The 16069-nt window shown below is 42.9% G+C and overlaps 2 protein-coding genes across 22 annotated transcripts in view; both read left to right on the forward strand.

Moving 5' to 3' along the window:
- Positions 1–1825, forward strand: part of LOC102777466 (uncharacterized) — a 79458-nt gene extending 77633 nt beyond the window's left edge. For all 3 annotated transcript variants that reach the window (XM_087836894.1, XM_035908587.2, XM_035908589.2), the window contains one exon: positions 77–1825. In XM_087836894.1, the coding sequence (XP_087693020.1) occupies positions 77–286 (210 nt within the window). In that variant the 3' untranslated portion in view covers positions 287–1825. The remainder of the gene's footprint in view (positions 1–76) is intronic.
- A 3362-nt stretch (positions 1826–5187) lies between these two features.
- Positions 5188–16069, forward strand: part of unc80 (unc-80 homolog (C. elegans)) — a 65651-nt gene continuing 54769 nt past the window's right edge. For all 19 annotated transcript variants that reach the window (XM_035908606.2, XM_035908608.2, XM_035908614.2 and 16 more), the window contains exons 1-7: positions 5188–5691; positions 5991–6039; positions 6393–6549; positions 7553–7893; positions 8314–8437; positions 9779–9843; positions 10102–10247. In XM_035908606.2, coding sequence (XP_035764499.2) covers positions 5600–5691; positions 5991–6039; positions 6393–6549; positions 7553–7893; positions 8314–8437; positions 9779–9843; positions 10102–10247 — 974 coding nt within the window. In that variant the 5' untranslated portion in view covers positions 5188–5599. The remainder of the gene's footprint in view (positions 5692–5990; positions 6040–6392; positions 6550–7552; positions 7894–8313; positions 8438–9778; positions 9844–10101; positions 10248–16069) is intronic.

Genomic DNA, 16069 nt, shown 5'->3' on the forward strand with positions numbered 1-16069 from the left:
ATACCAAATGTCACTGTCAGTTCACATTAAAGAGGAAAAAGAGCGCTGACCTAAACCGTCTTCCCCTGCTCACCAGATTGAGAGCCACAAGCTGAATTTCCGGGATTCGGCCAAAGCTCGGGTGGACCACGGTGCGGAAATCATCGTCACCCACTCCCCTGGCATCGAGACGGGAGGCACCTCTCCTCGCCTGTCCTCCTCCGGCAGCATCAACCTCCTGGAGTCGCCCCAGCTCTCCACGCTGGCCCAGGATGTGACCGCTGCCCTGGCCAAGCAGGGCTTATGAGCCAGCTGCCTCTGCTTAGGAAAAATACAAATCCACACCATCACCCCTCCTTTTCCCATCGTTCCCATCACAAGCTTCCAGTGTTTAACGTAACCCCCACAGTTGTAGCTGGTTGACCGTCTCATCCAATCAACGATCCCTCCGGCCCTTCCAAGCGGGATTTAAAAAAACTGAATTCTTCATAAATCTTCATCGACACTCCCCGTCTGTCGGTCTGCTTTTTATCTTCTCATTCACTCAAACGTGGACTGTTCTGTTTTAGATAAGCTGAATGCCAAGGTTCAAGTGGTTCAAGAAGGTGGTTTTACGATTGTACAGGATTTTTCTTTGGTCCTTTTTCTGTTCATCTTTACTTCTTTTTCTTTGGTGCGTTGAAAAACACCAACACATTCCCACTCGCACGGGGCTAAAAATTTCAAGTTGGACCGTGACGTCCATTCAGAATTTATACGGTACTGAATGCAAGATATAGCTACTACACAGTAGGTGCTAGTCTTAAAGATAAGCGAGAGACTTAACTGACCTGCAAAAGAATGGCTGATGAGCATGTCTGCAAAAAAACAACATAAAAAAGAAAAGTGTGTGACATGAACTTTTCTTTGTTGCGTTTGTTGGATTTCCTGAATTGTGCTGAATTGTTGGACAAACTTGTGTTCTCTTGTTTTCTTTTTATATATAAATATATAAAAAATATATGTCACTGTAGTTGGAAGTATTTACAGTTTTGTACGTTCCCTGTGGCTGCTCTGGCTTATTAGCATTTAAATGTGGATAACCATTGCAGCTCTGTCGAGTCGGGCGCTAAAAGGCTAGCTTTCCAATAGATTTTTGTGTTTTAGTTTCTTCTCTCGTCAGCCGTCGGGCTGCGCCGCCCCGTCCACCCTCTCTTCTTTTTATTTTCTGGTTTTACATTAGCGCTGTGGTTTTTATTAGGCTACAACAATGCTGTTATGCTGGCATGGCAAATAAATGATAAATAAATTAGATCTATTTGGAGCGATCTTCGACTTTTCTGTGTGGGTGTAAAATGGCCTGGGTGCATTCTGGCACACAGGCCCCTGTAACCCTGCTCCTTTTGCAAAGACTGGGTTGTGTAGTGTATTTGAGTGGGTAAAAGTCCCGAATTTTGTTTTAAAAAGTGTTAAGTGTAAGGCTTTATATGAAAACATTCCATTTGAAAGAAGTTTTTGAACGTTTGCAGAGATGAAGAAGGTGAAGAATGGGAATAATACCCCACAAACGCAGCTTTTAGAAGTTTGTTTAAAAAAAAAAGAATAGAAAAATGTTCTAGCATATTCTCTGCTCACCATTATGAGACTCCTCCGCCCCACCTCCCTTCCTGATGTCGCCTACCCTTCCAGTGTTTTTCTGTGCTTCCTATATCCCTCCCCCTCTTTGCCTGTGTAAGTGTATTTAAAAAAAAAAAGATTTAAAAAAATTGTAGATGTGTGCACACTTTCCGGTGTTTGAGACGTACTGATGATAAAATGCTCCTACAGGATGATGGCAACAACAAAAATAAAGAAATAAAATAAAAAACTGGTTCATTCTAGTCTTGTGGATCAATTCTTTGAAAATACTCGTCTTTTTGTGAAAAACACGTCAACCTGCATGTTTGGCGTGCCTGTTTGGTCATCATCAGCACGTGTTTTGAAGACTAAATAAAAATGTCATTATTATTCATTAAACAGGAGGCATTGCTGGCTTTACTATAGTCATTTGAAGTTTGTATATTTGACAGACAAACGCTTTAAAACCTGTTATTATTTTCTATAGTTCTGCATAAAGTTGATAATGGCGGGTAAAACATAAGGCATGGGGGCCAGAATTGACCCAACAAACATCGGCCCTGTGGACAGCTTTGGGAAATGTGAAGGAGAGGATAAACTTTGGAATTTTGACTGTATTTTCACAGATTTTGTAGCTTTTCTTTCTGTTTAAACACCTCCACAGTTGTTCATACTGTGCCAAAGAACAACAAAGTAATTAAGTGATAGATAAACAATTAAATAACAGCAACCTTTCCCTTTTTTCATTACTACACACATTTTTTTTTTACTTAATGACTTGGTTAGTTTGGCAAAACAGTGATTTAAAAACAGACATTTTTCGTGAATTAACAAAAACTTTCAGTTTTATTATTACATGAATTTTTTCTGTAATTTTAAACATTAATATGTTTTAGTTTATGCTCAACGAAGCGCCATGACAGATTTCTTTAGCTTACTAGAGAAGCATTTCTTTTTTGGGCTCTAATGAAAGTTATAGTGGGACAAATGCAATTTTTGCAGACTTGCTTCTGTACACCAGTGCAGCTTTTAATTCAAGAGGGTTAACAAAAATGTATGTATGATTTAAGAGTTACAGTCATTTTTGTACACTATCCCATTTTCAGAAGCTCTAAATCAATTAGACAATTGACTGACAGGCAGTTTGATGGCCAGATTAGGACTGTTCCCTTCTTCCATGACAAATGAAGCAGATAAAATATCTGAAGTTGATTCCAGTCCAATTTCATAGCTTCTTACTTAAATATTAGGGTCAAAGAAATGTTAACATTGTGTTGATATCTGGTGAACGCAGTAACCGGGTCATTGCAGCAGATTTCAATGCAAGACACCCTATGAGACCACCCATCTCCCATGCTAAAGTTAGCAAACTGCTTGCTAAGTTTCGTAAAACTGGTTCAGTGTTGGATTTGCCAAAATGTGGACACAAGAAAACTGTCACTAATGAAGAAACATCAGTGGCTGTCCTAGCTTCATTCAGCAAGAGCCCACAGCGTAGCACTCGCCGCATGTCATGGGAGAGTGGCATTAGTCGAACATCCCTTCGGCGGATATTAGCTACTCACAAATGGCACCCTTACAAACTCCAGCTACTGCAGCATCTCAACGAGGATGACCCAGATCGGCGCACAGAATTTGCAGAATGGGCAAAACAAAAATTGGAACAGGATCCTCAGTTCACGCAAAAGATTTTGTTCAGTGATGAGGCAAACTTTTATGTGAATGGTGAAGTTAACAAACAAAACCACCGCTATTGGTCTGACACTAACCCACATTGGATGGATCCCTCCATGACTGTTGGAACAACAAAAGTGATGGTTTGGTGTGGTATATGGGGTACAATAGTGGGTCCATTCTTCATCAATGGAAACCTCAAGGCCACTGGATATTTGAAATTGCTACATGATGATGTGTTTCCCTCTTTGTGCACTGAAGCTGGCACCATCTTGCTGAGTTTTTCCAGCAAGATGGTGCACCACCACATTATGGGTGCCAGGTCCGAGCATTCCTAGATGAACAGTTTCTTGGAAAGTGGATTGGTCGTCGTGGGCCAGTTGAATGGCCCCCAAGGTCTCCCGATCTGACCCCCTTAGACTTTTATCTTTGGGGTCATCTGAAGGCAATTGTCTATGGTGTGAAGATACGAGATGTGCAGCACCTGAAACTACGGATACTGGATGCCTGTGCTGGCATTTCTCCTGCAGTGTCGCTATCAGTGTGTGAAGAGTGGGAGAAGAGGGTTGCATTGAGAATCCAACACAATGGGCAGCACATTGAACACATTTTAATAGTGGTCAGAAACTTGTAAATAACTCATGAAGTAATAAAGTTACGTTGAAACCAAGCACACCATTGTTTTTCTTGTGACATTACCAATAAGTTTGATGTGTCACATGGCCCTCTTCCTATTGAAAACACAAAAGTTGTATCCAAGATGGCCGACTTCTAAATGGCCACCATGGTCACCACCTATCTTGAGGAGTTTGGCCCCTCACATATACTAATGTGCCACAAACAGGACTTTGATATCACCAACCATTCCCATGCGGTGTATCCATTTAAATGGCCCACCCTGGTGTTTACTGGTGATGTCTCTGCTGACAGAAGGAGCAGGATGAATTATGAAGTGTGTGGGGCTATCCTCTGCTCAGATTAGCCGAATGCTGCACAACTGATTGACCCAAAGCATCCTGTTTGAGTAACCCAAGAGTTTCTGCAAAGATAGAGATTTTTTAGCGGCCAAGTCAGTCACCTGAGGACTTAATATAAAAATGGCTGTGATTCCTGAACAGTTAAAAAAAATATATTTTTTTTGTTAAACCCCTTGAACAAAACCAGGACCAAATCAGTGTCTTTCTTCTGCAAATTATAAACTTCAATACCTAAATGGTGACTAAACTCCGGTTTTCAGAGTAGCATGACCCAGACAACCCTTCTTGCTGTTGCTAAGCGAGAAGAGGTGCTTATCTTGAATAACGGCTATTAAATAGCGCAATTTATTTAAACGTGGATGGCTGCTCCTGACCACCAACCTAACAGGATTGGCTGGTGGTCACCTTGGCCAATTAGATAAATGCTTCTGAGGAATGTGCAGGGAGGGTCATCCCATAGTAAGAGGTCTCACTTACGCTACTCTGACAACTGGGGTTACGTAAGTAACCTAAAGTTTTTCTTCCCTACATGGTTATTGTTCCTTTAATTGATCCTTTTCTGTCTTTTGTAAAGTTTGTAAACCCTGCTGGGTTTTAATTTTTATGGTTTAAGTGTTTGCAGCGTGAGGCACTGTTCAGATGCTGTGACTATCCATCTGCTGAGAACAGTTCTGGTCGTTCTTTTTCTTCTTTTACAAGGAAACACCGCATACAAACAGCACTGCCATGTTAAAAAAACACACACGCACAAAAACACGGTGCATTGTTCTGGATTTCAACATGTTAACATGTTAGATCCATGTTCCAAGGCCTTATGAGGATATTATTGCGCGGCATGGCCTCTTTTAACAGTGCGAATGTTTCGGGAAGTGACACCTGATTTGATTTTGCTGTGTTTTTATGACTCACAGCTTGGGCTATTATTAAACAACCTGTTGATATTTAAAGGGGTGGATGCACCACGCGGATTTAGCGGTTTCAGTCGCTCCATGTGTTGATTGCGGGGAATCAGAGGAGAAGGAAAAGGCAGAGGGGGAGAACATCTGGCCCAGCTGCACACTGCGTCTTTAAAGCCCCGCTGCTACTGCTGCTGATAAATTAGCTCTCCGATCAGCTGTCGCTGTCCAGGGAGGGAGGTGCTGATTTCGGAGCGCTCCTTCTTCCTCTCTCCACCTCCTCCTCCTCTCTCTCTCTATCTCTATCTCTCCTTTGCCGCCGACCGACCGATCGACACTTGCAGCCATTTTACGCAGGACTAACCCAATCATGTCGTGAAGAGGGAGGGAAAAGCTCGCTGGTCACCTGGGCAGAGCCAGCAGCCGCGCGTCCCGGTGATCGCACACAGGCAGGCGGCCACACAGGGTCCGGCCAAAATGGTGAAGAGGAAAAGCCTGGATGAAAACGAACCGGAGTGCGGGAAGGGAATACCGTTCCCGATCCAGACCTTCCTGTGGAGGCAGACCAGGTTAGTGACATTGATAACAGGTGTTTGCCGTTGGTGAAAACGAGGCAGGGCTGACGGGGGTTTGTCACCGCGTCACACGTCAACATTATTTGATGAAGTGATTGAGAAATCCCGCCAGTGAGTGTCTGCTCACTGATTTGTTTTAAATGGAGGAAGATGGGGCTGTGGGTGCAGATTGTATGATGTCACACCTGTAAAAAAAAGTGGGCCACATAGACAAAATGGGGTGATTTACTAGCCTATAACCTACATTTGTCCTTTTCTTAATCTCTCACAAGCACTCTGTTGATGTCTTTCAGTGCTTTTCTGCGGCCAAAGTTGGGAAAACAGTATGAGGCATCCTGTGTGGTAAGTCATTTCATAATACCATGTGCACGATGAGGGGAAATAATCGCTTCCCTTCCCAGTAATCTGTTTTTACCTTAATGCACCTGCAAATCAAGTGAGCTCTTGATTTTGCATTTAGCAAATTAGTTTTGCCCCCGTGCTTCCTCCCATTACCCTCGAGCTAGACTCATATCCATAATGACGCTTCTCCAGATCCCTTTGGATCCAAACAGAGCTTCCACTGTCTCTCCCACAGGCTTTTGCTCGCTCGGGGCCATGTGGGACATTTAGATAGTCAAAGAAAGAGGCTTAAGTTGCCCGCCTGATGTCTCTCTTCTCCTCTTTTTTTCTCTCTCCTTTGGCTGCCTCCCCAGTCCTTTGAGCGAGTGCTGGTGGAGAACAAGCTCCATGGGCTGTCGCCGGCCCTGTCAGAGGCCATCCAGAGCATCTCCCGCTGGGAGCTGGTCCAGGCGGCGCTGCCTCACGTACTCCACTGCACCTCCATCCTGCTGTCTAACAGGAACAAGCTTGGTGAGGACGCTTTAGTCCAATCGAGCTGACAGCTTCATCCAGGTCATACCCAATCGCCAAAACACAAATCTGATGCTCCTTTCAGCTTCTTTCAGAGATCATCACTTAAAAGGACAGAAAGGCAAATGATAGAATTAATATTTATGAGATTAAAATGGCCTGCACACAACAGGAGAGAAAAGCATCAAATCCTTCCATGTGTCAGACATGAATGAGCCACTGTTTGCATTACTATTGAGCAGGATTTGACACTTTCTTTAGGTAGGAGGTGGCAGGCTTTGAACTAAGCTGTTAAACACCTTCAAGTGAAAATCACTGTTGCCACACAGTAAGAGGGTCCTTCATTCAATCCAGGTCAGATCCCTCCTGTTGTGCAGCTTGTTTCCTTGAGGGTTTCTCCTTTGGGAGCTCAGGTTTCATGCAAGAACATGCTAGATTGGTTCTCCTGTGACTCCACCTTTGACTAAAGCACTGGCTAAGTCTCTGTCAATGCTTATATTTTGGATCAACTGAAGGCTTTTCAGAGAGTTTTTAGGACAGCTTGATAATAAGGAATTACTGTATTCCAGCCTAGAAGTAATGAAATGCATGAACTAGTTTTTTAGCATCACGCTGAGAAAGGGCATTTCTAGAAGAAAGCAGTCCAACATATTTGTTTAATATGTGAAGTTAAGGACGTATCCTGGTCAAAAAGGACTCAAAGATTCCTCGCTGTGTTATTGGAGGCCTAAGTAGTGCCATCTGGAGTAAGCATCTGGTTAGATATCATATTTCTTAGATTATTAGGGTTGAGGACAATAACCTCAGTTTAAATTTAGAAGCAGGAAATTACAGGTCACCATCAAATATGACCAGTTTGTAGGCATGCAAGATTTTTTGGTAGTGGAAGCTTTCTGGTTTCTCTCTGGAGTCCACTTGCAGGTGACTTTTTGCAGGCCAGCCATGTTTAAGCAGATAAAAAAGTGTCTGTGTGTTTAGTATTTGTCTTTCGGTTGCATCACAGGTCACCAGGACAAGTTGGGTGTGGCGGAGACCAAGCTGCTCCACACGCTGCACTGGATGCTGCTGGAGGCCCCACAGGAGTGCAACCACGAGCCCAGCCTGAGCCACGGCTGGTCCAGGGGCAGCAGCAGTAGCGCCTTCCTCCAGCCTGTGGGGAACCAGGGTTCCTCTCCGGGAGCTCCTAGCTCCTGCTCCAGCTCGGGCCTGGGCGGGTTAGGACAACAGCACAGCGGCTCCCTGCTGGAGGAGGATGAGCATACTCGCACCAAGCTATTCCAAAAGAGCATGGCAACAGTTGAGCTGTTTGTGTTCCTGTTTGCACCGCTTGTTCATCGGATAAAGGTCTGTAACTGCTGATGCAAATGTGTACGGCCTTGAAATTGATTTTTGTAACAGAGAGCCAGGATGGCACAGGCATTGTTGTTTTAATCTGTGGTGTTAGACTATTTATAATGTTGAGAATTTTGTGATTAATTTCAGCAACCCCTGTGTTGCTTAATTTAGTACTTGCAGTCAGCATCACTCTGTGCCTATTGATCTGTGTGTGCAAACAGATGAAAGGGTCAGCTTATATTACTCCTGGGAGTGCACTGTTTCTCAGCTGTGCAGTGAATTACTGTTTTGTCTTGTTAGCATGTTGTAACAGAGGTTTAAGAATCTTAACAACACAAAACATTTAACCAGAAGACAGAATAATTGCTTCTGGTGTTTACAGGCTGTTTTTTGAGGAAAGAAATGTGTAAATATGTTGCCTTTTTCTAGGAGTCAGACCTGACCTTCAGACTGGCTAGTGGTCTGGTAATATGGCAGCCAATGTGGGAGCACCGCCTCCCTGACATCCCTGCTTTTACTGCCCTCATCAAACCTGTCAGAAACATTGTTACAGGTGAAGAAATTCCCACTTTTTAAAGAAATTGCTACTATTTTTGAGAAATCGCCGCTATCTTTAAGGGCTATATATATAATATATAGAGTATATAAAGTGGTTCTTAATCGTATTCCTAATATATAACCCATGCATCTGTGTCAGATATTCCTCCTTAACATCTTTCAAGTTTAAGATGTTCAGCTGAACTAATTTTAACCTAAATCTGGGATACTTTTAGTTTACCGTGTCTCAATTATAGTTAGTTAACCATAAATAAGCTTATAATTTCAACCTTTTATCTACTGCCCTAAGCTAATACTCTATTTAACAGCAATTTAATATATACAATTATGTTTGCTGGTGTTATATTTTTGTAGTTGGCTAATTTAAACTATTTAAATGTTTGTTTGTTTTTTGCTATTTAAAACTGTTAATACACAAAGTTAGCTAACAGTTTTCTTCCAGCAACATAGCAGCTAAATCACTGGTGTTCATTTCATAGCTTTAGCTAGCTGCTGTAATACAGCTTTTTATCTGTTACATTAGGCTAACAGTGTTATTTGCACAGTCACCTAACAATTTCATCTCTTTAGTTATGTATACTTTTATATTTCAACTGTTAATCTAAACAGTTAGTTAACAGCTTTGGCAATTTGGTCATTCGTACCTTTTTGCTATTTCAACTGCTAATACACCAAGTTAGCTAACAGTTTTGACTATTTAGTTATCCAGCATTTCAGTCACAATAAGATGGAGTCAATCTGCTGTCAGTTTGTGATTGACGGGGTTAAGCTTGGTAGTTACATGCATTTTGTTTGTGATTAACTGTGATAAATCTGTAAAAATTGCAAATCCTTTGCAATCTACATACAAAGAAATTCACACTAATGAATTCCATGAGGAACCTCACAGATTTACTGCTCTACTATCAAAGAAATGTAACAATGCCGCCCCAAAAAATCTTTACAAAAAACAAATAGAGTGTCACAGACGAGTTACGGTCATTGGCGCAGACTGACTTAGATTGATTATATTGTGTTTGCAATCCTTCTGCATTTATAAATTAGGCGGCAATAATTGCAATCGAATGGCAAAAACCTTCAATGCAATCACCAGCCAACCACACCGTCCTATTTTTTGTGTGAAAGAACCACAATCCATAACGTTAGCTAACATATTTAGTCATAGGACACTCAGTTCTATAAATAGTGAAACGAATCATTCCAGGTGTCTGCTGCCTACTGCAGAAGAACCCTCTGGGGTACTTGTACCCCTGGTTGGGAATTAGTGTGTTAAGAGATAATCTATTTTTATTTGCTCACAATTAACACATGTATACTGTTATGCTTGTCTAAACAGCAAAGAGGAACTCCCCAGTCAACAACCAGTGCAGCCCCTGTGGATCAGGCAACCCGGGTCCCACGGTGAGCTAACGTTTTCAGCCCATATCTTGTCAGATTCTGCTTCCCATGTTGATTGAATGTGCTCGGGTATGAGTCTGAGGCTTCTTCCCCTCCCCTTTTCCAATGTTCCCCCTGGGGCTGGCTGTTAATATTCATTAGCACGGTGAACCAGGGTCATGACAGAAACCACGCTCCAACCTCAGAGCCTTTAATTATCAGGAACTGTCTGCCTGTCTGTCTTCCTGATATCCATCTCTCTCTCTCTCTTCCTACCCACAGGGCTTCCAGGTGGTTTGCGAAGCCACCCCATCAGATTCCTCCTCTCCGTCAGCTGGGGAGCAGAGCTGTCGTCGTGGTAACTCAGTGGAGAAAGGTGGCCCTTCCCAACAGCAACCCCCACCGGTCAAAGGCCCTTCCAAGAAAAAGTGAGCATGTGTTATTCAGTTTCCCCTCAAGAAGCAGTGAGACGTGTTGAAACATCAATTTTAACTTAACAAACAAATGAATAAATGTATTAATAGAGACCCACAGAGGAAATCACACAAGCATTATTTTTGATTTATAAACGATCAATATTGGAGGCGCTGCTTTCATAAAACCTCTCAGAAATGACTAATTTTTCCACGCTTTAGCCAGTTGAGTGTTGAAGCAGTGCAGACATGACCCGCACTGACACGGAGCTGGTGCCATCGTCCTGTTGATGGCTAAACACCGAGCCCCGCAGCAGCGTCTGTCAAACCCACTGCACCACACGCCTCGCTCCGCTAGCTTGTGATGAGCTAGGGTACATGAATAGATCCACTTCCCCCCTGTGTAATATGTTGCTTCAAGCAGTACAGTCTCGTCTCTCACGCACACAACCACAGCTCTTTTCCTGTTGTGCATCAGCAAACCCATGTGACATTTTGCCCACATATCCAGGGTAATTACGCTGAAGTAATGTGCTACATGTCTAATGCTGGCAGAGTCCCTGGCCTGGCTTGATTTGGTGTGCCCACTGCCAGGCCAAGGCTCAGTCTCTCTCAAGCTCTCTTTGGCAATGGCAGGGCAAAAAATAAAAAATAAAAAGTTTACAATTACACCAAATCTGACCAGCAAAGAAGTTCCTCGCTGGCAGGTTTATTTCCATCCTAAGCCCTCCGCTGCTCATCTCAGCTCATTCTGACAACCAAGCATGTCACTCCGACGCTTTTTCGCAATCCTTCTGACAGCCGGCAGCTGACTGAAAATCAAAACAAGCCCGGAAACCATCCTAAAAACACCCCCAAGCCAATTATATCCTCACACATCCTCGCACCACAGGGTTTGAGCAGTGGTTACATGGTAATGCTGGAGATGGAGGATCTATCCCTCCTCTTTCCCTGCTTAACAAAGACAAATTAATTGCTTTCTTCATGCGTGCAGTGGGATTTTCAGACTGACTGCGGGATTGAGGAGGACAGTGAGCTGAATGTAAATCAGGCATGCAGCAAGGGAGAGTTTTGACGCTCTCCTGATCAAAAATACCCCCCACCTCCCCCACCAGACTCCAGATCTCTGAGGGACAGTTTACATTTACATCTTCCGGTCACCAGGCTGTTCGTGCACCTCTGCGCTGCACCGCACTGATAAAATCATTTCCGGCACCGGGTGCTGCGAGTAATGCAGCTTACTCAACCACCGCAATCCGCGCAGCACTGCTGATGCTGAGGCAGTTTCCATGGCAACCGCTGGCTGCTGCATCCTCTCCTATCGCATGGAGTCGGAGGACCGGGGTGGCTGTCGTCACACGGTCTCTGTGGCAACCTGACACAACAGCAGTAGGGAGAGTGAGTGTGTATGTGTGAGTGTGTCGGCTAGACGGTGAAACATGATACAGCCTGCCTTCGCCGCCCGCTCTCAAAGTGATTCATGTACATATCGACCAGCACTTCCTGCTCCATTTATTACAGCGGCTGGGATTAAATGCCCCGCTACGTCTGCCTCTCCTACAGTATCAATATGTTTCTTCACAGTTTGCGGTAACTCCTCTGCAGCTCGCCAACTACTGACCTTCATTCCTGCTTATTTATAGTGGACTCACGTAGGCTGGAGCTCCCTCCCTCCCTCCCTCCCTCTCTGCTCCTCTTCCAATGATGCTGAAGGGGGGCTCTGCCCTTGTTTATCATCCTCCTTTGATGCATTGTTAATGAAGCAATGTGGCAGGAGTTGATCACGGTCTAATATAACACAAAAGGTTGTGATGTAGTGTAATTATATATGTAGTTTCGGCTTTTGGCATTGCTATCATGATATTCAGTTTAGCTACTTAGGGATAGTTTACTGTAAAGTGCCTTTTAATTCAGTTCAGTTTTATTCATATAGAGCAACCTCAATGCGCTTTTTATTGTAAGGTAAAAGCAGAGAAAACCCCAACAGTCATATGACCCTATGAGCAAGCACTTTGGCGACAGTAGGAAGGAAAAACTCCCTTTTAACAGGAAGAAACCTCCAGCAGAACCAGACTCAGGAGGAGGTGGCCATCTTCCAGTTGGGGGTGACGTGACATGCTGTGGAAGAGAGCCAGAGATGAACGAGATGGGCAATCGTGGCTCAAGAGTTGGGTGGTCGCCTTGTAATCGGAAGGTTGCCGGTTCGAGCCCCAGCTTGAACAGTCTCGGTCGTTGTGTCCTTGGGCAAGACACTTCACCCGTTGCCTACTGGTGGTGGTCAGAGGGCCAGTGTCCGGGAGCCTGCGCCCCAGGATGGCTGTGGCTACAATGTAGCTTGCCATCACCAGTGTGTGAATGTGTGTGCGAATGGGTGGATGACTGGATGTGTAAAGTACTTTGGGGTCCTTAGGGACTAGTAAAGCGCTATACAAATACAGGCCATTTACCATTATAACTAATACTTAAATGCTGAGATGTGTATGAGCACATATGTGAAAAGGTGACTTTCACTGCATGTGTCTGTTTATTCTACAGTCCGTGTTCTATTCCATATCTGCTACTTTTATCCACTTGTGTTGAGATTTCTCACCTGATGTCATGCACACATTGTCCTAGTTGCCTAGGAGTTGTCCCCCATATTGGATGTGATACAACCAAAATCAGTGGTGGTGGTTCTTGGAGGGTTTTTTTGCTCCTGCTGGGTAAAACTGCTGCAAAGAAGCTCCTGCACCATAATCCTCCTAGTGATTGCTTTGGTCGCTAGTAATGCGCCATGATTTCCTATAGTTTTTCTTATGTTGTCATCAGCCTGCTAGGCAGCTAGGCAGAGTGGACAGCCAAGTTTGTGAATGCAATGACTTGAGAAGGAGGCAATGTAGAATCTTGAAATTGATACCTTCAGGCACTAAAAATCAAGCTTAAATTTCAGCTACTTTCAGTAACCTTTATGTTTTTCTGAGAACAAGAAGATCCCATTGAGATTAAAAACCTCTTTTTCAAGGGAGACCTGGCCAAGATAGGCAGCAGCAAGTGTCCCACAGTTACAGAAATTACTTAATTAAACACAGGCAGCAACAACACACATGCAAAAATAAATTCAAAAATAAAAAATAAAATAAAATTCAAATAAAAATAAAAAAATCAGTTGAAATGACAATCAGTCTAATTGAAACAGTTGCATGTTATGGACTTGGCCTCAAGGATTCGTAGTTTAGATTTAAAAGCATTTAATAAAATGAATTCAGTTATTTTCCATTTGTTCTGCAGTTTGTTCCAAGCCGAGGGTGCTAAATGGACAAAAGCTCTTTTACCAAATTCAGTTCAGGCAAATGGAACAGAAAGCAACAAGTAACCATGCGGACGAAGAGAATACCGACCAGCATGTTTCATTGTAAGCAGGGAACATATATAAGAAGGTAGCAACCCAAGTATTACTTTATATATAAAACTGTATAAATGAGAGTTCCTCCGACTTGCCAAAGCAGGCCATCCTACCTGAGAGTATAACTCACAGTGGTGAGTCTGAGATTTACGGTTAGTGATGAACCTCAGAGAAGCATGATACACAGTATCAACCATTCAAAGACATTGAGCAGAAGCATTCATATATAGAATATCTCCATAATCCAGCACAGGCAAAAATGTTGCAGCAACAAGCCGCTTCTTTGTACTAAAAGAGAAACTTATTAACAACTTATTTTGAAAATAAAATCTCAGTTTTAACTTCAGATTTTTCACAAGATTCTCTACATGTGGTTTGAAGGTGAGCGAGTCATCAATTAAGATTCCCAGATATTTATAGGTGTGAACCAACTCTATTTTATTACCTTCAAGAGTGGTTACTGATGGGATTGTTTGGGCCCATTTCCTTGATTTAGAAAACAACATGAGCTTTGTTTTGTCTGCGTTGAGAACAAGTTTAAGCTGAAGTAATGTGATGTGAATGTGATCATTAAGAAGGAAATCACATTTTTGTCAAATTAATGCCATAGGTGCATCTACTAAAAATATTAAATGACTTCAAATTCCAGTGACCTTGACCTCACGGTCAGAAGTCAGTTTTTCTCATCGACTACTAGCTGAGGCGTAGTCCACCGGAAATAGAGAAGGTTCGCCTTCAGAGTAAAGCTTGATTTATGGGAAAATCTACATCACACAGTAACTGGAAACTCCGTTTGTTTCAACACTGTAACCTTCCAGCCATTCAAGTCATTATGGTATGTGTCAAACCAACGTACATTTCTCAGGCGGTGCAGGTCAGCTTATGTTAAAGGTTGCAACATACGGTTAAAATTGGGTTCTGGTTATGGCTTAGGTTATGCTGTAGATCTGATGCAGAAGCATAATTTATGTGAAAATGTTGTGCCTCAGGACTGCAGCTAGCAACAGTCTACTGTGTCCAGTTTGTGTCCCACTGTTTACAGTTCACTGCAGCTTTGAGAGCAGCTGCACAGTGTTTAGAGATCATGAAAGTGATGAACTGGTGAACTTCAACTACAACCTCAGCAGTCTGCTACTGGTTGGTTTGTCAGCCAGTACAAGTGGAACTTTATCATGCATTTCTCCAACATGCTGGTTCAGTTGTCCATGAAACAGCATATTGATTGTAGCATTGAGCTGAAAGTCCTGACAGATCATCTGATTTTATCCTTTTATGACTCCACTGACACCCTTCAGAGTATCGAATCAGCAAATCTCATGTAGGCTGCACAATTTAAGCTGCTACAGACTGCTTACTTTTTGCTGCTGCCTCTGCAAGCTGCTTTGCAACCCAACTCCACGCCTTGCTCCTCCTTTACATGCTTCTTCTTCTTCTTTTAACTCTATCAATGTCATATACCATATATTGTCACCAATGTTCTCTCTAACTGCGCGCGTGCGCAATTGCGCACTGCTAGCACGGTCTCTGCGCACAGAAAAAAAATCTAACCTGAATTGAAATTAAAATCAATACTTTAACAATTTTGTTTTGCAGTGTTAGTCAGTAAGTGACTGGCTGCTCCAGTATGGGATTAGAACAATGTCACCTTATCCCATAGTCCCGCCAATAATGCGATTCACATTCGTATATACGCAGCTAATCAACGTCGTTGACAGGCTGTGACAGCGTCCTTATGTGCCAACACCTGTGTTTTAGCTAGCAAAGCGGCCTGGCTGATGTGGAGTGAAGCCACGTTAATAGTGATGGGATTTCCGGCTCTTTTTAAAGATCCGGCTCTTTCGGTTCGACTCACTAAAAAGAACCGGCTCTTTCGGCTCCGAACCGGTTCTTCAGGTTGTTTTGTTGCTTTAATTAATTTATTATTAACAATAATATTAAATTATGCACAAAAGGAATTACTAAAGTAAACAAAGTGGTTTTATTTATATATGTTTATATATAAATATATGTGGTGGCCCCTAGAGACAAAACACGTACAAACTCCAAAACACATTTCTAGCATGAACTGAACTTCCAAAGCAGAGCTACTAGATCACTTAAATTACACAATTGAAAGCATGTTTGTGTATTTATACACAGGCACTCATATATATTCAAATAATTTAAAAACAATGTTCATTTACCTGTTACTACCACACGCCAAATCCAGTCGTTGGTACTTGCTGGCTTGTGTAGCCACTAGGTAACAAAAGCTCAACACTGCGCCTAGCATTCTGGAGCACTTCTGTTGACTTTTGTACGTGTTTTGAGTTTTTATGTGCTTCTGAGTTTTTACGTGCTTCGGAGTTTGTACGTGTTTTTACATGTTTTGGAGTTTTTACGTGTTTTGGAGTTTGTACGTGTTTTGGAGTTTGTACGTGCTTCAGGGTTTGTACGTGCTTCAGAGTTCATACGT

The sequence above is a fragment of the Neolamprologus brichardi genome, chromosome 23, assembly GCF_056152115.1.
Source record: "Neolamprologus brichardi isolate AB-2024 chromosome 23, ASM5615211v1, whole genome shotgun sequence".
NCBI classification, from domain to species: domain Eukaryota; kingdom Metazoa; phylum Chordata; class Actinopteri; order Cichliformes; family Cichlidae; genus Neolamprologus; species Neolamprologus brichardi.